The sequence below is a fragment of the Perna viridis genome, chromosome 11, assembly GCF_037379345.1.
Source record: "Perna viridis isolate PV_CMFRI_1.1 ecotype Kerala chromosome 11, ASM3737934v1, whole genome shotgun sequence".
Lineage (NCBI taxonomy): Eukaryota > Metazoa > Mollusca > Bivalvia > Mytilida > Mytilidae > Perna > Perna viridis.
In genome coordinates this window covers 10,592,668-10,617,551 of record NC_142455.1, presented here as the reverse complement: position 1 = coordinate 10,617,551, position 24,884 = coordinate 10,592,668, and the positions used below count along the sequence as shown (strand labels likewise).

Sequence of the window (24,884 nt, the reverse complement as noted above, 5' to 3'; positions counted from 1 at the left end):
CTTCTGCGACCGACAAATGTTCGATTTACAAAGCTAATCAATCAATTATCTTTAGATTTGTGACCGATAAGTGATCGATGATCAGATCGATCTATTAATTTTGTCGGGATCATCGCTAAAACGCCATCTTCTTCCTTCGATTTACCATCTGTTGTTGAGTTCGAAAATAGCCAATCAAAAAATTCGACTCGTGTATACAATATCGTATGCAGTGCACTGGAGACATAAACCGTTATTCTTTGCGTTTGGTTACAGTGTATGTGCAGTGATTGGATATTTACAGGACTATTTTGGTTCTTAAAAGTCTGACCAGGATAGACGGTTACACTTTACCGGTATACACTTGGTCACTTCTCCTAGGTGTAAGTGGTGTACGAATTACTCAGTTCGTTTTTTGTTTTGTTTTCATGGCACGTGTTCTCTATCTCTGGCGTTCTGATATTGTACCGACTTAATTTTACACCTGTTTGTTCCCTGCCTTCGAGTTTCAAATATTGCTGTAACATAATATTCAATCAATTTAACTTTTGATCAACTTCACAGTTTCTTTGAAGCAAGCGCATTAAAAATACTTGTTTAATATTGTAGAAGTTTCATGCTCGATCCACATTAAACATTGAATAATAACACTGAGAAAGTTTGTCTTTGAAAGTGAGGCGACTGGACTTCAAAAGGAAGATGGAGAAGTTTTGTTTCGTTAAGTCGAAAAATTTACACACCAGATTAGTTTTCAGTTTTATTAGTTGTAGTTGTCGCTAAGACATTTCAACAAGTAAAAAAATCTTTCAACATGAAAAATATACATGAAGGTCCTGTGGTCCTTTTCACAAAAAATCGTAAGAGTAAAATTAGTCGTAAGTTATGACGTCACAATACTTTGATTTACTATGACGTCATAACTTACGACTAATTTTACACTTACGATTTTTTGTGAAAAGAATAACTGTTTCACAAGTAAAGTCTTGTGTAATTTAAATGAAGCGTAAGAGTAGGTGTCTTAAAAGAGTAACCAAGGGAACCAAGGTTATAGCGGTAATCAAAACAATGCAATCCAGGGACAAAGACCAGACATGGAAAACAGACATACACAACAAAGAACAGAAAGTAACTAAAATCATACATACAAAGAAACAAAAGCAAATGAGCAACTCGGTCACCACTAAAAACTGGGAGCATGGAAAAAATAAAAAAAAACCTTCAAGACTATATGTAATAAAGCTACATCTTTACAGTGATTCCTGCCAGTATAAATGAATATACTTGTCACGATCGATAGACACAGCGGAGAAAAAGAAATATTATGCAAAATTTAAATAATTCATTCAAATCAATCTAAATGCATGTGCGTATAGCAAAATAATAGCGTTTGTCCTAACACTTCATATACAAAATATAGAAAAACACGCTAGGCAAACAAAAGAAGAATACAGTCTTTATCATAGGGAATCTAAATGGATATTAAATTATATCCCGCAATGTTGCAAAATAAACTTTGTGGGGTCAGAACAACTAAAAATGACCATAAACTTGTGCAAATAATCCTATCAAACTGAAAGTCGAACTTGATCTCTCAATTATAAAAAGTTTGAAAAAGGTCCGTCAATACCTTCTAAAGTTATCGCCTGGAAACTGTCGGGGACGGCAGACGGAAAACACGCAACTTTTTGGAAGGTGTCACATAATACTACGCCACTTCGTGTGGCGGGTTACAGAAAGTCCGATCCACATTTCAACAGCTATGTTCATAATTTCATCTTACCAGCATATTAAAGCTATCCAACTTCAAAATGATTTTACAATTCAGGAAAAATAGTTTAGACAAAAGTATCTACTATTTCAAATAATCACATAAATCACTGGAAATTTTAAGAAAATTAAAACAGTACCTAATTAATTACATGTACATGTAAACCTACAGTGCATGTGTACTTACTAAATATAACCTTAGTTTGTAAAATGATTCCATTCTGCAAGCTATGGCCTTTCGACCCGTCAATTAAACTACAAAGCATTGTTTAAACTATACATTGAAACTTGGTTGGTTCTCAGGTTTTTCTTAATGACATTTAATGATAGAGAGAAAGGCGTTTTGTTTTTTTGTCAATTACTTGTTATTGTCCACCACTCTCCCCTCCCAGTAACAATGGTCTTTTCTGCATTGTTCGCAATCAGACAAAATGTGTACTTTTCGTCTTTGCTTATTGATATGGCAATACAGATGGGTAAAGTGGCACACTCTAAAGATATATAATGGCCTGAGAACCAAGCATAGTAAACCCTGTCTGAACCGAACTCTGACTAAAACAATAACCTGTCTTAAACAGCCATATAATGAAATTCATTCATGTCAATTTAAATGCATTTTTTAGTATGTTAACCGAAAAAACTGCCTATAACGAGCAAATTACTCACTCCCTAAGGGAATCGGTCTAAATTAGTTTCATTATACTAGTAATTAACTTTATGAGGACTTCAGTGACTTAGGTGGTTTTTTATCAATACTGCCGTGTGTGATTAAGATGATAAAACAATTATAAAAGCATAATTAGAATGTCAACTTTACGTATGAAAAAATGAGCTCACTTTAAAAAAACTGGACCGATATCTGATAAACTTCATAAACTGATATGCTAAAAACTAAAAAATTGATCAACCAAATAGCAGAAAGTTGAAAATATAAAAATACTTGAACATGAAAAATACTAATTGTGAGATTATTCAATGCGTCCAGGCCTAGTTCTTAAAATATAACACAGAAGAGAAAAAAATAGCACCGTCATTCTCAAAGCCTTCCAGACTCATTCATTATAAAGCACTATAAAATGCAGAGAAGTAACAAATAAAGCTAATCAATACAACAACATCTACACAATCAAAGCATGTTTGCATTATAAAGCTAACTGAAAAAAAACCTTGCCAACGACTAGCAAGGACTTCATCCACATATTGCTGCAAGGAGTAGCAGATCGAAAGATCTAATTTTAAAAAAAATGGGGTTCCTATCCTGGATTTTTGTTTAATTTGATGTCAAAACTATCATTTGGTAATTTTTGTCCATAACTTTCACAAAATTATCGAACAAAAGGACCCCTGGATCCGCCACTGGACAACTAACTAAAAAGTTCTATTCCAAAACTTTAAATTGTCCTTGTTATTTTTCACTAATATTGACAAACATTAAGCCTAAATTTTATCTTGCAATCCTTCATAATAGCTCGGGATACAACAAGTTTTTTATATCAATCCTTGAAAATTGTTAAAAATTGCATCTGTATAAAGGCTTTTACAAAAGATTGGTCGGTAGATTTGTAAAAATGCTGCCTCTTTGAGGTGGTCCTCGTCATTATGTTAATATCTTGTTGGAAGACTTTAGAATAAAAAAAGTTATACTGGATCACTCGTTGAAGTCGTATTCCGATTTCAGGTGACATATACCGTTCGAAATTACACCACTGGTTTTCAAAATATTGCTGATCTTTTTTGATCGTTTCTTCGGTTTGAAAGAAAATCCATTCGGAGCGTTTCGGTTCACAGTGTAAGGCTTTTGTAAGAAATGATGCCCAATGAAACCGTTCGTGTCCATTTTGTCCGGTGCAGTAATACTGTCACACGACACTGTCTTTGATTTGTGATTGGACAGGTCAACCGGAAGGTCATTATCTGTACAAATGCCCATGTAACCATTGTTATCTTTCTCCTTCTTTGGAGAAATTGTCTTCTCGGTTGGGAGAATGTGATTTTCATTCGAATCTTTCTTCGCCGTTTCTTCCTGAGATGTGTGGGATTCACTTTCACTATAGGCATCAGTTTCCTCTGTATCAGAAGAAACTCTTTGAACCTTGAATTTATCCTCTGAGTATTCCTCTTCCGGTATTTTCCGTTTCGTGCCTTTCACTTCGTAAATACTGTAGATAAGCTTCAATGGTGAGTTCTGAAAAACAGAAATTCGGTTAAATTTCTTGACAATATTTACAATTAAAGTATTCAATGAAGTCTTTAGAAAGTGGCCAACTAACTTCGTTGAAATGCAGTATCCTTAAATCCAGGGCATCCCTCCATTGGCGTGAAGAACAAGGATGCATAAAACAGTTCGCTTAGCGAGTTAACAGTTACAGTAGAAAGTTGAAAAGTGATTTATCTTCCTATAATAATGAAATGGAAATGCATTTCATATAATTTATACATCGAATTACTGACACTTAAAAGAGAAATGAATGCCATTTCTGCATTTCAGATTAACATTTTGAATGAAATTTCATGGGAAGACGTTTTTCTACCATGATTCACCCACTGCCTGACTCTTACAGAGAATAGCACTTGTACCCACTGAAAACGGATCCGGTATTTTAAATAAGAAAGAAACGGACGCAATGATTTGCCAAATACTTATTTTAACAGATAGCATTAACAAACATCTACGTTTCGCAAATGATTCACAAATCATGCAAGACACCACCAATTCTATACTGAAGGGAGTGGACTGGAATTTAATGTCGGATAAGAGTTTTTTTTTCGCACAATCGCATATTTTTTTACATATTTCAGCAGCAACCCAAATCAATATATTTAGTTGAAAATCTGAAGTGTAAAGTGATGAGGAAAATATAGGATCATTATTGATATTTGTAAAATGGATGAGTAAAAAAAATTTTTTTCTCCAAAATTTGGAGCATTTTTTTTCTCCAAAAAATCCCAGCCCCGCCCCAACTCTAATAAAATGGTCGGTTACTAAAAGAGTACAGCGAACAGGGAGCTCTCCAGGTGGTATATCACTGAGTCAGTATTGGCTGTTATCACCTACCCTTCTCCACGTGTATATATATGCTATATCCATCAACGTAAGGTAATCTTTTAACGGCTCGTCAGAGTGATAGACGTCAATCTACAACAGAGAGTAAACAGTCTGACTAACTACCTCATTCATGTTAGCTGATCTACACTACACCTAGGGCGTATACTACTATTTTCACCTTCAGCGATCAGCTAGCGTACATGATGAATAAATATTTTGGAAAACAGATCCAGAAATATGTGATATTTAGTGTGTGGGCCCATCGGTGGTTAAACCTATAGTACATTTATATCAAAGTCCAATAACTCCCGTAATAAGGGTCAAATCAAAATAGTGGTGTCATATTATTCAATAAAATCCGGTGGATGGTAAAGGAGCTGGATCTACAATATACCCATGACGGACGAACGCATACATACTATCACGAAGTCAGAACATCGTGTGTCTGTTGAGGACAAAAAGTCAAAAACCTATGGATATTTTTAACAAAATTTTCAGTCGGAGCAGTTTGATACGACCACGCAGGTCGATTCTGATCACTTTGGACAAGTATGAATATTGATTAATTTGATGTACATATCAGAATTTTACTGAAACTACTTAATAACACAATGGTTTTCTAGAACAGATTGATTGTGTTGTAAATTATTAAGAACTAGGCCATTACGTATGACTACATTTTTAATAAGACTACTCTGGAGTGGTGGAAATGTTTAAAACTTCATGTTCTGTAGTGTATTTCAAAGAATTAAAGATCTGTACATATATATACGGACCGGCCATGGTCAATTAAAGAATTGGGTTTATTACGTTGCTTACTGAGAAGAGCAAGCCAACTTTGGAGCATATGACAATGGTAACAGCATGCAACCGTGAAAAGCAGAAACGTTAATTATTAATTAGTCTGCTAAAGTTTAAAGTGACACACAAACACCAGATTAATATACCTTCTTTGGCCAGCATCATAATCATCATAAGTATTCAAAACAAAGGAAAACGTAGCTAATCCAAATGAAGTCGAGGTTAGTCAAAAAAGGAACAAATTATTTATCCAACCAAGGAACACAAACTTATAATATAATATACAAAACAGCCTTGTGTACCGTTTAGTGTCACTGAAGACTTATGCTGCTTGTCGCTTAAAATCCCGAGTCGAACGACAGACAAGAAATATTCTGTTTCTGCTCCTACACACGAATGCGCAAAAAATGCTAGTTTCAGTTTATCGTATTGTATCATCATATAGAAATAATTTTAGGCTTTATATTTTATGAACTACAAAGCAGCTTTTATGTCATTTTGGCTTTTAACTAAAGGACATCTGAAGAAGTATGTTTCACGCTGCGGTATAAATGAATACATATAACTTGGTAATTGTTACTAACTACATGCTATACATGTACAAATGTAACAACACTTATTTATCTTCAAATATTACATGTGTAAGACAAAAGAAAATAACGTAGCTGGAAATGACCTGCAAAATGGAGTTCATTCCAACAGCATAATCACAGTTAGGTCGATGTAAGCACATAAAATGTTTGAATTGTGAATTGTATTAGTTTAGTACTTTTGAGTAACATATTACATAAGCAGCTACCGACTAAGCGTGATGGACGGACGGAGTCGAGCAGCTACAAGACCGGAACTCATCGTTTGCGACGCAGGTGAAGGGCAAAATAAACAAAATGAATCACAGAAATTGTCTCGTCTGCCGCACATGGTCGTTGTTATTCAATATTTAATAGTACATGCGGCGTTATCCTGGTTCCCGGGACTACGTTCCAGGTATTAGCTGCTAGCAATACACTCTCACGAGTATTTGTATATGTGTAACATACTGAATATTGCGATCGGGAACCAATCTAATGCGGCGTCAAATGCATGGAACTGATATAGAATTGCAATCATCCTAATGCAACTACAAATATGATTGACCTAGCATATATGGTTCATATTAATTTGATATAATCAGAAAACTTACATAAAAACCTTAAGAAATTAAAATTTCCAAATATGCATGAAACGGGTATATAATTGTAATGCAGACCGGCCGTGCGAGTCTCAACAGGGTAGTCAAGGACGTTAAAGACCCCCTTACTCACTTGTAATGTAGTGATGTTAATTGCAATGGCATAACAAATATGATTGACACAGCACAAATGGCTCAAATTAGACTGACCTAATTTAAAAGCTAACATTAAAATCTCTTGAAATTTTAAATTTCAAAAATAAATAGACGGTGTGCATGAAACGTATACATAATTGTCACGTGATGTACTGAAGTTAATGCAACTACATACCACATATGATTGACACATCGTAAGTTGTGCGTGTTAAACTGACATAATCAGAAATCTTAGGAAGACTTTTAAAACCAAAGTCCTGAAAATGAACAGCTCAACTGCTTCTGAAGCAAGGTAAGATAGATGTGTTCTGTAGGAGTTAATAACTAGTACTTAGATAGCGAATTTAATTGGTAACATGGAAAGTGATTTTATCAGTGATTACAATAATCACCCTTTTTACGTCAATAGTACCAGAGAGACGAACTGTTTAGAATATAATTCAGTACTTGTAGCTAATTAACGACTGCTAGACTATTGGGGTAGCGTAAAATGTCAGGAAAAGGTGATTTCCGTCCAGAAATTCTAGTAATATTTTAATTTTACTACCAGAAAAAGAAAACGTCTGCTGCTACGTGGAGCTTATGATTAAGCGTCATTCGATGTTGACTTACCTTGTACTTTTCTGGAATGTCAAATTTGAATCGTACAAATTTCTTAAGATGCGCAACACAAACTCCGGCTGGACATAACAGGTATCGAACATCTTTTTTCTGTAAAAAAATACGAATTATATCACTATTTTATTTGATAAATTGAACGATTAAAATTTAACGTTATGAGGCAGATATACCAAGCATTTCAGGACTAGTTGATCAATCGGACAGGCCGTGCCACGTACTATAGGCCGATAGGTCGGATGTTTAATAAATTATGCTAGCACTAAGCCCACGGGAAGTCGTGTCATCCAACTCAGTAGAATTATTCTCATTCATAGCCCATCAGTCGTCATTCTGTCTCCCTTATGCCACGTGCCTGACAGAATTCGCAGTGACTCCTAATTGAAAGTCTTTGATATAACCTTACCCAGGATCGAACCTACAACCTCCCACTCTTGGTGCAATCACGCTACCCAAGGCCCCCAGGGCTATATCATTTTAATTATTTTATACAAAAATGTCCATCAAAGGCAATCGACACAAAATTCCATAAAGCATTTCTTGTGCTTTGATGATTTAAGAAGGTAGACCCTAGGATAAGGGACATAACTCTTGAAATCAGTGACATGATATTCAATTTCACCAAAGCCTATCAAGTTTTCATTTGTAACAGAATGAAATCAGTCCAAGTTACTTTAATACTTGAATGAGATTGATGTAAAATGCTAAATACTCCACTGGTTTGTAGGAGTTGTGTCCCTTATCCTCGGTATACCTCTTTAAGCCCCGTGTTCATAATATTCATCTAATGGCTTCACGAGCACCTATCAAATGGTGAAACCGTTTGGATTCTTTGCAGAATAACAACGCGTTATACTTTGGTGTATTACTTTTGTGACTTCGAACCTTGGTGGAATCAGTTTAATGTTAAAATTCGAAAGAATTCATGTACTTTGCCACGCAGATGACATACTGTGCAGGAGAGAGACGCCTAGTTGGCTCGAAATCAAAATCATGTGTCGAAATATGATGAAATGACCTTTTCATGTGATATATTCTCTATGTGCCTGCACAACACAATCCATCGTTTATTTTATGGTCGTCATCATGAACTCGTGGATCGTTATGGTGTATCCATCAGCACCATGAAAACTTATTTATTGAACGGGTCATAGTTTTCCTTTCCTCGTTTGTCTACCCCGGACTTGACTTTTTATGAGCAACTCGGCGGGTGTTTCTAGAAAAGCAGAGGACGCTTACCCTACCGGTGCACCTGGTCCTTGCTACCAGTTTTTAGTGGAGTCCGAGTTGCTCATTTACTTTTGTTACTTTGTATGTATAATTTTAGTTACTTTATGTTCTTTGTTGTGTATGTCTGTTTTCCATGTCTGGTCTTTGTCCCTGGATTACATTCTTTTGATTACCGCTGTAACCTTGGTTCCCTTGATTACTCTTATATACCCTTTGCTTTTACAACTTTAGAACATAATCCATCGGTATATTCTTCTGTTTAACATTTAAGTAGCACTCTAGCTAAGAATCATGCAAAATGTGTTTTATGGGTAAAAAACCTACATATTTTTATTTTTGATATTTTTTTTGAAATGTCATAGTAAACACAATATAACATGTGGTTTTTCACATAACCCTTGCTCTTAGGAGATAAACGTTATATAGAATGCGCTGTAGATTTCAAAATTAAGGGAGATAACTCTGTAAATGGCACTCACATACAATAGAATCTATTGGATTTTCAATGTTGATTATCTCCTAAGAGCAGGCAGATTTGAATGAATAATTACTCATTTCATAGTATAGACCCAAAAAACTTCATTACAAAAATAAAAATATGTAGCCTTTTTTCGGGTGTATCACATTTTTCAGATTTTGCATGATTCTTACAAAGACAGCTACTTAAAGAGATGAACAGTTTTTAACACCTTTCGTTTATATCAAACTTACATTTCTATAGAAAAACATGTATTAGTTTTTTTTTCAATGTACCGTATTCATAGAAATAAACAATTGTCGATAGGGGACATTAAGGATAAAACTGCTCAGTCGAAAAGAAGAAAGGAAATGGTGAAAAGCAAAACATGCATCAGCGTGTTACCTAAATGTAAAATAATAAATATGGACATGTAACCGGTTTATGAAAATGCTGCTTAATCTATACAACACTTCGTTGCAATATACCGCTGATTCGTCAGCTGGGTGTGGACACCCCTGTACAGTGCTCCTTTACCTCTAAAGATAAAACATCATTGCATAAGATGTAGATTTTACAAAATTCGGACTCAGAAGCGAACCCTTAACAACCGTGCTTCAAATCCAGACACTAATCCGGATTTCGGCAGTCGAGTCTTACTGTATCCCGGGAGGGGACCAATCAAGATCAGTCTATTTTCGTTTCATGACTTTCCCTAATCCTCTTTCTGCCTTTGAGTACATGGCACAGGTCGCCGAAGATAATAAATAAATCTTACCTTTAACCTATCTGGATCATCAGTTGGTTTGTCCGGTAAATGTGTCGAAGGATCAAATCTGAAATGTAGGGAAAGAACCTTCTAGTACCGATAAACTGCTTCATCAGACCAGCAAATGTTTAATCACGTTCGTATTTACATTGCATCGCGATTTTCGTCACTGCCAGTAAATCAGTATATTCCAGAGTTAGGGGCTATAGCAGTACTGTAATATTTCTATATGTGTCTCATGTCCCAATAAAAAGAAATACATGTTCTCATATATGCAATACCCACTCCAATGCACTATTGTACGTGTCACCGGGTGTGTTACTTTTGTTAAAATTAGGTACTGGGTGCAGCTGGAACTGGGACTGGAACAACACTCCCATTCATATACTTGTCTGCACAAAATACATACCCATTCATATATTCTACTATTGTGTACCAGGGACTTTTAAATTACACTCCCTGTGTGTACCTAAACACCTTTCTTGGATTAGGAGACCGTTTAGGTCTCCAGCAGGTTTGCAGAAAATCAATAAATTATACATTTAAAAATGATCCATTGATAAATAGTAAACCACTGACATAGGAAAGGAACAAATTTATGACCCAATCATATATTTGAACTCTAGAATAACAGACCTATTCCAGCGACACGCCTGTATATGCTGGTATATATATGAAGTGACCCCGAATCCCCCCATAATCCACCATAATACGTGTACATTCTGTCAATTTTCACTAAGAGTCACACGGGTAAAGTGTAACAAGTATCGTGAACAAATTCCGAATTACGTGTTTTGTTTCCGCTTTTTGTAAGGACAATAAAATAAGATTTACCTGGCACTGACCAAGCAAGTGACAAACGTAAAAAAAGGTCGTGACAGGAAAAAAAATTTCAATGTGATGTACAGCAAAAACGGTGGAACGGTGTTGGAAAAAAGGTGACTCTGAAAAAACAACCACCTACAACACACCTGCGTCATCCCATGCAACATACATGCATGCAATTTTTATGTTCCATCTTTAAGAATTTTGGCATGAATATCATTAGTATACTAAAAGACATCATACAGCAAAGGCTGACGGTAAAAAAAAGAGATCTAAGCCAATGATTAAAAATATATAATATGCAAGCAATTTTTATCAATTAAGCATTACATTTCCTACCAAGCTTAGCACTTTTTCACTTCTTGGATGTACATTATAGGAAGTAGAACTGTTCGTCGGCGAAGTAATGACTTTAAAAAAATTCTGCCCTCTCGATAGAAAAAATCGTGATTTCAACATGCATCGAAAATCAAAATTTACTCTTGCCAGTAAAATACACCACTACTATCCGAAAAAAAAGCCATATATTTCCATACATATAGAATACATTGAATTCCAAGCATATTCATCATCCAAGAAAGATGGATGAAAACATTGATCTGGCCAAAGAATGCTAAATATATAGATACCCTGCAAAGAGTTCCAGTTCTAGACTAATCTTCTCATCCTCTGTGTATATCAGCCTATCATGGTCCTCATTCCCTCGGTCCTCACTTGGACCTGGAGGTCGGTCCTGGTCTGTAAAAGACACACACACAATAAACACCACAACAAAATAATTGGCAAAATGGTTACATTTACGTCTTAGGAACGTCACAAGAGCTGAGACAGAAATCTCTTACATTATATAAATAGCAATTTAAATAGTAATTTACCCAATATTCCCAGAATATAAATTTTTGATAATTAACACTGAAATAAATTCAGTAATTTCATTTTTGTATTCTCTCCCGCCAAAACGTCACAAAGCATCACATGTATATAATCCGCCGTTTACAACATTTGAATTAAAAGCAAAAAAAAAAAAAAATAACGGATGAAGAAAATCAAGATAATAAATATGATAATCAATCACTCGTGCCAAGAACGCGTTCAGATTTAACTCAAGCGCGGAACTTGGTGCGCGGCAAAATTCAGCGCATTCGTTAAATCAAGGCGTTCTTCGGCACTTGTGATCATATTTTGGTTATTCACACTTTCTAAGTAACTATCCTGTTATTATTTGTTTAAAATCGTGCTTTTTGAAAACTAGTAGTACGTAAGCAATGATAAAATATTTCTTCCTTCTCGTTGACAAAAGTTCGTGTCAGACTCCAGTAGTGTTAAGGCAATGTTGTTGATTAGGTTTCACTATATATTCCTATCATTTTAGAATAGTAAAATTGCTTGTTGAATAAGCTTGCTAATTGTAGAACGGTCGATCTTTGACGTGTTTTAACCCATGTTTTTGATAGATTTTTTGTAAACATAATAATAATAATAATATATGACAACTGAAATATAAGGTTTCTGCGATTTACATACCAAGCAAAAGCCCTCAAAATGGCTTCTTGGTATCTTAGTTGTCGGTATACTTGGCAACAAAAGAAATTATAAGAGTAAAATGGCCACAAAGACAACTTGGTCATTCAGGGTGAGATCCTGAAACATGGTATCGTTGAAACATACATGTATAAACAACTTACCCGTTGGATACGATGCATAAAAATCACGTCGTCTTTTCATTTCATCTGCAAAATAATATAATTTTACTTCGATCAAAGAATAAATAAGATGCATAAAAATCACGTCATCTCTTCTTTTCATCTGCAAAATGAAATAATGCAACCTCCATTACAGAATAAACAATTTGTCAATCCAGACATCTCCAACGAACTCCAGTAATCTCCGGAAATCCGAAACAAATCAATGTTCGATGCGCCAACTCCCCTTATATGTATGTATACATGTACTCCATATATACACGGTGATGATGCAGTTTATTCGCCATATATAAAAAAGTAATCCCAACACCTTTAAATACTGCAAAGATTATCCACGATACGCAGAATGTCAAAAATGTTAAATCTTCAACATTTTGTCGAATTTGTACACTACACATACTGCATTATAAAACTATATTTATTTATTAATTTATGATCTTTTTCATGATGAGCCGCTAACGTTCGATGTCAATCCCAAGGGCTTAATTAAAGTTCCCTTTACTTGAGGCGTCCAGGGGCGATAACTACATATAATATGTATACATGATGTATGGTGAGTTTGAACTTACTTTTGTATAATCCTGGAATCAATTTGTAGACTAGATCTTGTAGCGTTTTATCCAACCTGAAACATATATTTGAAAGCAATAATAAAAATTCTAGACTACTAGTAAACCAATTTCTAAACAGAAACGTGGACCGGAATAGAAGCGTGGACCATGCTGTATTTGTTCTAATTTTGTAGGTCTCAATTCACTGTTTATCTATATAGTATGCCTAGCTGACTGGTTTATAGTATACGGAATTCGGTCATGCGCGCTGGTGCTATCTCTCCGTTGGATGAAAAGTTAGAAAGTATTCTTTGGCATGCCCCAGGGGTTCTAGAAGATTTCTTGCTTTGCTTCTTTCAGGTGGGATTTGGTGAGAGTGTGCCAAAACATGGCCATATACATCTTTTTTACACTACCACAAACGAAATGTATAACGTATTTATCGCGCTTGTCATGATGACTTTACATTCACATTGGAACCTGCACATTTAGAGCACACCATGGCGTGACAGGCTTATTATGAATACTTAAAAATTTCAAGGTTCAATGACTGCAGATGTAAACAAATACCGACTCTGTCTGAACTAATATTTTCCAAATGTTAAACGATATTCTGTTTTTTCATTTCAACTACTTTTTTTCAGTTTGTCTTACGTACAATTTTGATCTCGTAAATTACTGTCACAAAATATGAAAAAGACTAAAATTTATGCTAATTTAACATTTAAATTTCTAAATTCACAACACAGACCATTCAAACCTTTTACTTTGTATTTCTTAATCAAAATTATAAAAATATAAAGATAAAACAAAAATTTATAGACGTTGTGCTAATTTATTTGACTCTAAGTCGCAACATACCTACTACATTATTCTATTTCAATATATGTCGTTGATATTTTTTATTTATATTCTTTGTTCGAAATCCTTTAAAATGGGTAAAAAATAGTCAGGCGCTTAAACTTGATTCGCATTAAAAAAAAATAAATTAAAAATTGGAAATTCATACACATTTGCAGACATATTTTGTAAGCTATTTTTAATCTAAAAAAACATATCAAAATGCATGGTATAAAACAAAATATGTATCAACTTTTATTCCTTCAAACAAATACATTATATAACAAAGTCCGGGTGGAAAGTAAGACAGCAGTTCCTTCTTCCAAACCCGATCCCCCCTTTTCCTCCCACTTCCTGTCTTCCCCCTGACATCCATCGTCCCACTGAAAGAATGTAAACAATGTTGTATCACACGTGTACATGTATGACGTTTACAACAAGTTCTATAAGAACACCGAGAAACAAACATGGGCCATATATTTGTAACTTAAGTGATGCGAATCTTTTTGCATTTGTGCATTTCAGACAGATCTGCAGAACTGTGATTGGGTCAAGGTTTACATTTGTACCTAGATGGCTCATTTCCAAATTATATTCTATGCCCTTGTCGTAGAAAAAGTCCATATTTTGTCGATGTACAGTAGATAATTTATTTTCATTATACGTTTATGAAGGAAAATGACTTCTTCTTTAAGATCGTCTATAATACGCATTTTATTTTTAACGAACAAATCGCTGGATCTTTTTATGCAAAGAGACAAAAAAAATAAAATCAGGTAACGCATTTGGAATATATCCTCCAGCTCTTAACACCGACGGTTATAGTGACATAGATAGGATGGTTTTTAACGTCATCCGTTGCTTGTGCGGTCCCAATCTGGTCAGATCTAAACGGACCTCTAAGGCAAATAGCCTCTAAAGGGACTCAAAATTTATTCAGCCAGAAATAATCTCATTTCTGTATGCCAGCAGACAAATGAATCTAAAGGGAATGTTTCAAGACCCTCTTTGTAGTCCTTTGGTATGGCCTGCCTGTCGCCTTATGTCCATTTTAGCTAGCTACTAAAGACTATTTCAAATTTCGGGAAGTACCCAAAATCAAACACTCAAGTGAAAAACAATCGAAAAACTTTGGAAAACTATTCAGCCTTTTCGTTTATTTAATTTTCTACTTTAGAGAGGATATGTTATATGTTGCACCTAAAATGAAATGCCTACGTCAGATGTTCGTTAGTTGCAAGGGGACCTTACAAATTTGTGACTTCTACAATTTCGTGCTTTCCTCTGGCCTACATGTATATCGTGCAACAGTTTCGTGGTAAGGTTTAATTTATTACTTAATATGAAACACGTGCACAAAAGACAAAAATAAATGATTTTTCCTACATGTGTGACAAGTCACAAACTAAATACCATTTTTTGGTATTTCCGTATATCAATTACGCAATACACAAATAAAAGAAAAGAGAGAGAGAGAGAGAGACTTTCATAGAGTATGTAACCCCTATATAAGCATGACAGATAGATTGAGTTGAACACCTACTAGACTTGCTTTCACGGTAGGTGCTGCTGAAAAAAAAATACTTACCTGACGTTCTGCATCGGTTTCGTTTTATGTACCATTGTGTCACAAATTGGACAGCATTTACTGGTGTCTAGATATCGACAAATGCACGTCTTACAAACTGGAAGAGAAATGTCATTGGTACAGATCAATGCAAGAATCAAGCAGATCGCAGTGGCGGATCCAGAGAGGAGCTTTAAGAAAAAAAGTAATCAAGACTTGATCTGGACAAATTTTACCAATAAAATGCACGATTTTTTTTTCTCAATAAAGTGAGTATGTTCCATCACTCGGACTCCCTCTCAAGTTCCACAACTGGTCATGCAGTAACAATGCATGACAGCTAAATAAATTCCATACCTTTTATTATTACAATGTTCTTGTTTTGTATCTGTGCACGCATGTGCAGTTATGTTGTATATATACAATTGTAAAAATGTACATCTATATGACATTTTCTTCCCATTTTTCAAATTGACATGATTGAATGTTGTAACAAAGAGTTGCAAAATGTATACTAGCCAACCCGCACGACCTGTCTGACCTGTGTTACGGATTTAATGAACAGTTAACAGCTAACAGCTATTCTGAGAATACTTAAGTAAATTTTTAATTCAGGGTTGGTTAAAGTTTATTTCTTACCTTTTCGTGGGCCACAAACACTCTTAGTAGACCTCAACTAAATGTAATTTCTTTTTATAGCATGGCTATTTACAAATGTTTACATACATGTATGCATAAAAGTAATGTGTATATGATTTACATATACTACATGTATTTGAGTCTACATGTCAGTGGCACAATTTAAATTGTAAGCTTGAGATACTGTGACTAAGGCCAAGAGAAAAAAATATATGTCTACTTATGGTTAAAAAGGGTAGGTTAAATCATTTTGTTATTTGTTAAAATAATTTCATATAGAGATCTTGACTTCAATACAGCACCATGCCAGAAGTGTGTAATATTTTTAAAATTTCCCACAAAATCTATATAAAATCATATTTTTCATAACAAAATTGTTAAGCTATCCTAAGCATCAATTTTGATGAAAGACAGAATAAACCCAGAAAGTTATATGCCTATTTGGGTCGATGATTTAATAAGATAACTTAGAAATAACAAGAAGTTGAACTCAGTGGGAAAAAAATACATTAAATATTTACTGGTGGGTATATTTATTTTTTTTTCCATTTTAACTTTATAAATGGCATTTAGGAACTTTAAGCTCTGATAATGGTTTATTCTCTAGATACGTGTATTTCTCTTTCATAAGATGAAATGTTCTTTCAAATCGCTTGTGAATTGGCTTACGACAATTGAGTTTTGAAAAAAAAAAGTAATTTTTTATATACTCTACAAGTGTATACGGGGAAATTAAAAATGGGACTCAGTTTTTGGCATGGTGCTTAGCTAAAACATGATAGTGTTTACGCTTTTCGTAAAAAAAATACCAATAAAATGTTCTAGGGTAGGCAAGCAACATAGTGTGTAGGGTAAGTTTTTTCTCAGACCTAACTTGGATAAGAAATAAAACCTGACAACAAACCTAGTATCGTACCTAGTTGAATTATTGTCTTAGCGACATAATTTCGTTTACTTATACATGCACATGTACGTACCATAAACAATTACTTAATTAATACTCACATGAATGTAAGCACTCCACGATTGTAGATGCGTCCACCAAGTATCCACCACATAAAATGCAAATCAATTGCGGATTCATATCCGTGATTTTTATTCTTAATGTCCGATTCATCTACAAAAGAAAAAGAAATGTTGTCCGTTAAACGACATGATATATAGGAAGATTTCAGCTTTTATTTTGGGCGCCAAAAATTATAATTTTGTTTCCCGAATTCTATGATGCATTCGTTCAGTAAAAATTGTATACAAAAGTACAGTGACACCATATATCATACACGGCCTGTGGCCTCGCAAAAAGTACATTTCTTTCATATCATATTATCTAGAAATAATAATCTGCCCTCAACCTACGGCGCAGTGCAATGGGAACCCATATTAAAATCGTATTAACCTACAACGGAGTGCGACTGAAATTCTAAACGCATTAAAAGTAGGATATTGCTCATAGTAAAAAAACATATTATATGTTAAACAAACTTCAAATGATAAATGGATTTAGCTTGCTAATCATATTTTGCTCTCAATTATATCAAGGAATGCGATCTTCGTAAGAAATTGTAGATGAGTGTTTTCAAGCCGAGGCATACCACACATGAGGGACCGTTCCAGTGCGTGCTGGGATGCTTCATACTGACGTCACATGTACCGAGCACTTATAGGGCCAGTATAATTATTTTCATTTGAGCATCGACGCATGAAATCGAAAAGCTATGATACATGTATGATTTATTCCATGCTTGCCTAAAAATATTACCCATTATACATGTAATAAACCCATCTTATCATGACGCTGTAAAAATATAACTATGGATCTTTATCAGATAAAACATATCAACTGAGGAGAGAACAGTTACATATTTTAACTTAAAACATGTACTTTATTCCACATTATACATATACTCTATTTCTGTGGGCCGTTTTTATAGCAACATTAATAATATGATATTAAGAAATAACAGTTCAATTTATATACGGTCTTTGAATTGCTATATGTACAGATATAGTCAGAATTTCCTCTGACCCTGCAAACCTCCTTTTATTTGGATATCCCAGTCGCACATATCAAGTCCAAATAAAAGAGAGGAGGGTTGCAGGGTCAGAAGAAATTCGGACTACATTATATGTACATTTCACACGTATTCTTATAAAATGTACAACTATTCAGTATCTATATCTGCTGTACAGAGATCTGTCTATATTTCTAAAATGCAGATGGATAATGAATGAATGTAGTTGGATAGTAATATTAATTGAAAAAAATTCAGAGAGACTAGTGCCAAGTCTGAGTACTGTTTGTGGTTTTGAAGAAATCAATAACATTGATTTAGCCTGATAAACGTTATCTCTTAATGGATTCTTTTAGTTTCATAATGAATTTCGTGTCATTCATTACGATTCAAGATTCGATAATTTATTTCAGTCTCTACACATGCATTACTTTAAATTTACTCACAATGAAAATAAACACTTTAAAAGATACTGATTAACATAAATGAAAGTTTTGTACTGCATTTTCAACTAAAATTGTTAATTACATGAGTACATTTTCAACGTTATTTGTAAACTTTGCATATTTCTCATAAGAATAATATTTTTATTTCTTATATTTATAACATTTGTAAATGCAGATACATTGCATTTTTTATTATATGACATTCAATTTGGAAAGGGTGCCAGATAAACTGACATATTTTATTAATCAAATATATACTTTTTTTATTATCAATGATTAATGCTTTATTACTGATTTTGTTGTTGAATAAATATGTGAAATATAAATATGCGTGAAATAAGTACTGGTGTGAAATATTTTACTAACGATTTTATTTGTCATAGATTAAACAAAGTTTATATCATCAGTGTATTTTTCAGTAATTTGACCATTTCAATAAATCATAATAGACACAGGGGATCTGAAATTAGAACAAAACCGGAAACGAAATGATGCCGGAGTGGAATAAATTTAGCCTCTGATAACCCATAATTAAGGAAATTTATCGTGTCTTCCAACGTTGTGGAAATTATAAATATTGATTATTAAGAAATACCGTGATTTGCCGTGTGTAAACCCCGTATCTAAAACGTTGGTAGAAGCGCATGTTTCAGAGGCATGATTAATAAACATCGGTCTGAATTTTGTACATCAACAATTAATGTTGTGGTTTTGATGACCTAAATATTGAAATACGTTAATATAGGCTAATAGAGCAAAACACTGAATTTAAGGATTTAAAAATAGATCGCGAAAGGAATGTATAAATTGTGTGTACAGTTAACGTACATGTAATCTAACGCACATTTAAAATTGTAAAGTACACGTCCGTAAAAGCTGGCTAAAACAAATCAAATATCGATTTTGTTCTTTTAATAATGACTTTATTAGCAGAAGTGAGCTATGCGATTAATTTACTTTCTATTAAACAATGCATAAAATTCGGAAGAATTCTTGTGTGTTTGAATTTTCTAGCAGAATCTTCCGAAAACAAATGTCTTGATTTGATTTTTTAGTGACAATTATATGCGTATGTAAATAAAGATTACAAGACAGAACTATGCAAATGAAGTACATTTTGTGTATCAGAAAATTCTGACAAATAATTTTTTTTATAAAAAATGATTGAGAGTTTTTTTTTGTAACATACGACATGTGTCAGTATAATTTACAATTGTAAATTATGACTGACAGCTGAGCTATCGCGGTCAGCTATGCGATGTTATTATCTGTCTTATCGACGGGGCGTAAAATTGACAAATGCAAACACGACCTGACCATGTTGGTGGGTTAGAAAATCCCACATGGGCAAATCATGCATGCTTTCTCTTGGTTTGATATTCCGAAAAAGAAACACATTATCCTCAAATCGGAATTAACACATAATCTACTACGTGTAAGTTTTAATTGCAATACTTCATTGTCTACATGTATTTAAAAAAAGTAATTTACCGTGAATTAAAAATTCGTGTTACCGAAGATGCCTTATAAGTTATACACCTATGGTGTTACATAAAATACAGATAAAAAATCTACTCAATTTTCTAACATTTTATTTTGTTCGCGTTACGTTTCTAGGGAAGTACATCCAGGACACCTAATAAACATACAAAGTGAAATCATGAAAATTGTCGTAATCGACGAAATATGAAAAACGTGAAAAATTTCATGTACAAATGAATATATATAGGACGATCGGGAACCATTAGCTCAAATAAGAAGTACATATATATGACTACTTATTTTACATATATACATACATATTTTTACATAAACACTAAATTCTAAAATAATGACACTTTCTCATCGTAAAAAGAGAAAAAAATCAAAATTAAATAGAAAACTTTCAAACAAAATCGTTCACACGTGTATACTCTGTTTCTTTAATAACAAATAAAAAACATGATCCTATTTTGCATAGTTTTGACAGGAATATGAGGAAAGATGTTATTAGAATGTCTCCTGAAATATGGATGTGTATTGAGATACATGTACAAGCATAAATACTACTTGTAGCTACATCTACATTTCGTATACATGTACATGTACGTATACATCTACACCAACAGTCCGTCCAATTGTGTTTTTTTTTTTAGAAAACTCATTCTTTATGTTTCCTATTACATTGTGTTCCTTAGTTATAAAGGACAAATTTGTGCTGGAAACATACTACACTGTTGTAATGACTGTAATATATGCACATTTTACAATTGTCAGTTCATTCAAATATGGGGAAAATGTGAACAATATGAAACTTTTATGAACTAGAAGACGAAAATAAACGCCATTTCATTTTCATGCCAAATAAACATTGTAAAACACTGTACAGAGTTGTCTGCACCAATGAGGGCGTGCATGCTTTATATTATGCATATGAACAGTATTTTTGTATTTCTTTACATAGCAAATGTACCAACGGAGTCGTCATAAAAAATATCGAATACAAAAATAATTTACAGCTTTACTCAATCAATGGAATCCAGGCTATGTAATCCATATTTTAATACAAGTACAAGCTTTCGCTGCCACAGCAGTATTCGGTGCAATCTGAACTAACGAAGTGAAAAGCGCATTTACAACCTAAAAAGTGTACAACGAATGAACTGTTCAACAACGTAAATAAACATGTACACGGGGGATACAAATAAATTGAGGTTTAAAGTGAAATTTCGAACAGGAAAAGAAAGTGTAGAAACGTGAGATTTCAACAAGAAAATTTAAACTTGCGCAATTGCAGCTAGGCTCTCACTAATTTTCTTTCAATGTCGGTATTAAAATGTTGATATGAAGATTAAGTGACGCAATTAAATAATGTGAAACAACAAAGACATCTGCGTCTTGAAGTTACTCATCTTTTTGGTGTATTTGTTCTAACAAAATGAAGAAAACTTACATTTTGACGAAAATGACAAATCTTCTGTTACTGAATTTATCTTTCATCTGATTGGTCGAATCTTATCACATGACTATGTGTATTACGGTCAAGGGTATTTTTAGTTCAGTTAAACGATAAAATAAGTATTTGACCACATAATCCACAAGAAGTCGAAATCATACAGAATTCAGGTTTTCTGTTTGTTTTGTATAATTATTTTCGAATTATACGCGACTATCGGGTTTTTATCTATTTAGCGTATTTTTGAATTATGAAATATTCGTTTTCCTTTGTTAGCAGGTGAAGCAACCAGCGTCTTGGAAAAAAGGAACATCTGCTGACGAATACAACTTCGATTTAAATTCAATATTCTCATATTAAAAATTTGATCCTTTTAACAATTGTGCCTGTAATCTCTTCCTGACTCAAAATGACACACACGTATTAAAATATTTAATTTATGACCCAAGAAAACAACTGTATCTACAAAATGAGTAATTAAGATATTATATTTAAATCTTAACTTTTACTATCTTCATGAATTTATAATACAAAAATTCAAAAGAGCTTAAAATTATGCAATATATTGTACTGCAAAGGGAAAATGTAAAATTATTTCATGCTATGGAAATACCACTCTGTATTGAGATACGAAACATTTTAGCAGAAATGTCCATTAATTTGAATAGTATACGAAAAAATAAAGTGTTTTATCAATAAAATCTTATTAAAACTGAACTTAGGCCAGTTTATACATAGAACTTTCAACATAGTATATAAATTTATAATAAAGTTAAATAAAAAATACATTGTAAATTATTTATGACATTTTCACACATTCACATAACATTATAATTTAGCACAATTCTAAATTTAATCAGCTGAAGTAAAATTCTCAAATATTAACCAGGAATGTTTATCAAGACAAACTTTAGTCGAACCAATGACATTTGCGTTATTTACGAATTTAACTGCTGAGGTCACGCACCTCTTTCAGCTAAATATAGATAATTATCAAATTGACATGTTATAACAATGTAAATATTATAATGACATTGACACATACACCATAATCAATTAGTCCTAAAGCCGACACACTTTTCACAAGATTGAAAACAATGCAAAATATGATAAAATTAGCCCTGGGAATAACAGACGCCATTTTGAATTGTATCTTAATTTAATCGCGGGGTCAATGAAAAATATCTCGCCAATGTGTATCTTTAAAATGTTGACATTAAACAACGATTTAACGAAAATATACAGATCATTTAAATAACATTCTATGTAACGTACCTTTGTTGATTTATCTCCTGTAGATATGTAATAAATCCTATATTTATTTCCACAAAATCAAAATTTGTAACAACGCTAAAATGTACGATAAGAGATCACGTGATGTTTTGCTGGTGGTCGCTTTGTGTGTTATTGAGCTATTTTTAGAACCAATTTTATCTAAGCCAATCAGCGAACAGATACTGAACAACTTTCTCTTAGTTGTGAAGAATGACACACAAAAGATTTTTTATTCGGGCTTGACCCAGTTTTAACCGACATCTGGGACTTCCTTCGGCGCTTCTCAAATGGCCGAAAATTTTAATTTTTTGGCCAAATTAAACGTAACGGCTTATATTGATAAAGAGAGCAGTTTTTGAATGTATTTTTTTTTATTTCGGTAAAAAAAAATAACTAAAATTAACACACCTTGAATTGGGGATCCAACATAAGGTTCTAAATGTTGTACAATATTATGATTAATTTTGTGGTTGCCATTCTGTTTCTTTGTGGCTTTTTTACATATTGTTTAATTTTTAAAACTTATTTAGTACATGTATATATTTTATTCTGTTTATTTGGTTTTTGTACAAATTTGTATAATATAAAGTCTCTTATCAATGTAACTACTTGTGTATTTAATATCTTCTATTGTGGCTTCGAATATGTGTACTCGTTTAATTTATTTTAAATTCGAAATAGTTTCATTTCCCATAGTTACGAAAAAGGACACGGCCCACTCGGATTACAGTTTCAGCATTCTCATGAATATTTCAAACTAATGATTATCAATTAGTTCCTTTTCCTGGCACAATACAGGGATTTTCTCTCTTATTCTATCGTAATAATACTCCAGATAGCGAGAAAAAAAATCAAAAATTTGCTAAATAAAAATTCAAACTGCACTTGAAATTTGTTGAAATCTATATTTGTTCATATGAAATGAGTTCTTATCTAAAGATATTTCGGAATAACATGGTATAATCTATACAGAGACTTAGACCTTTAACCACAGCTATTTATGAATTTAATCTACATTCTTCTAAATTCCCTCTTAATATGTAGAGTACGTATCATAATTTGATTTATATAATATTAATATTTTATCACCATGCAAAATTTTGCTTGAATAAATTATCACATAAGGAATAAGAATTTTGACTTTATTTAGAGATTTTTAAAAATGGTATGCCCCAATATGCAACTTTCAGTAGTGTAGATATATAGTGCTGCAAAGTCCTATTGAAAATCTAATCCCTCAATAACAAGTTACGGATTCGTGATTTCATGTTGGGAGTAGATAGAACTAAAGACGGGCGAAGCTTGGCAAGTTTTGTTTTTGTTTTTTTTTTGTCTTGTTGGGATGGGGGCAGAATTTTAGAAATATTCAAAATTTATTTGCAAAAATTATTTTTCCAACTTTATAAGAGCATGTACTCCCGGCACACCTTTCATCACACTCCAGCCTCGAAACTACTGTGAAGTTATTTATAGTGTGGACTCCGGGTTGCTCAATTATTCATGAATTCCTTATGTATTTTTTAATTCAAGAGAATTTTTTTTACCGATTTCGTGGTCGATTATTTGTCCTCTATTTATAAAAAAAACTTCGCATAGTTCTAATTATGGTATTCTTGCTTTTATTTCCTGGGAACAATTTTTTATCAAGGTTTTTAACAAAGACAAGCTTTTGATATTTTTTGTATAAATTTGTTTATTTGTTTGTGTAAATATTTAGCCAATGTATTAAGAAAAATAAATACTTTATTCTAATGAGCACATGCTGAAACATAACGTACAGAAGTAAAATGTCAATGTACTGTTGGAATCATAATAAATATATCAAAAATTGCTACGATATCAGAATATAAAGAATTGAAAGAAAAAAAATACACACACATCATGAAATTTCAGACTATTCAACTATAATTATGATAGCATGAGAACCTAATAGAAAATAGGAGAAAAAAATCCCTTACATTAAAAATTACGATAAACGAAAAAAAAAGAAAAATTTAATAATAATAATTTACATTATCATTATTGCTATTTCCTTTCGTAATTTCATTTACAAAATTCTTTACTATCCATGCCGATCTCGTGTTTATACTAAAACTA

The 24,884-nt window shown here is 33.1% G+C and overlaps 1 protein-coding gene and 1 long non-coding RNA gene across 3 annotated transcripts in view; one reads left to right on the top strand and one right to left on the bottom strand.

The window, feature by feature from the left end:
* Positions 1-723: 723 nt before the first annotated feature.
* LOC148602948 (polycomb complex protein BMI-1-like) lies at positions 724-22,892 on the bottom strand. Of its 2 annotated transcripts, none has more exons than XM_088551921.1 (10): positions 22,788-22,892; positions 17,125-17,236; positions 15,502-15,598; positions 13,092-13,147; positions 12,505-12,549; positions 11,449-11,557; positions 10,004-10,061; positions 7,533-7,631; positions 4,802-4,882; positions 724-3,931 (listed from the first exon to the last, which is right to left on the bottom strand). In XM_088551921.1, exons 2-10 carry the CDS (start codon positions 17,234-17,236, stop codon positions 3,395-3,397), a joined length of 1,194 nt encoding a protein of 397 aa, XP_088408047.1. In that variant the 5' UTR covers positions 22,788-22,892; the 3' UTR covers positions 724-3,394. The 2 variants fall into 2 exon arrangements, with proteins under 2 accessions (XP_088408047.1, XP_088408048.1); XM_088551922.1 differs by lacking the exon at positions 22,788-22,892 and adding an exon at positions 21,510-21,655.
* The window catches only part of LOC148602947 (uncharacterized), a 50,822-nt gene continuing 33,016 nt past the window's right edge, over positions 7,079-24,884 (top strand). The window contains exon 1 of the long non-coding RNA XR_015916403.1: positions 7,079-7,212. This is a non-coding gene — a long non-coding RNA (uncharacterized LOC148602947). The remainder of the gene's footprint in view (positions 7,213-24,884) is intronic.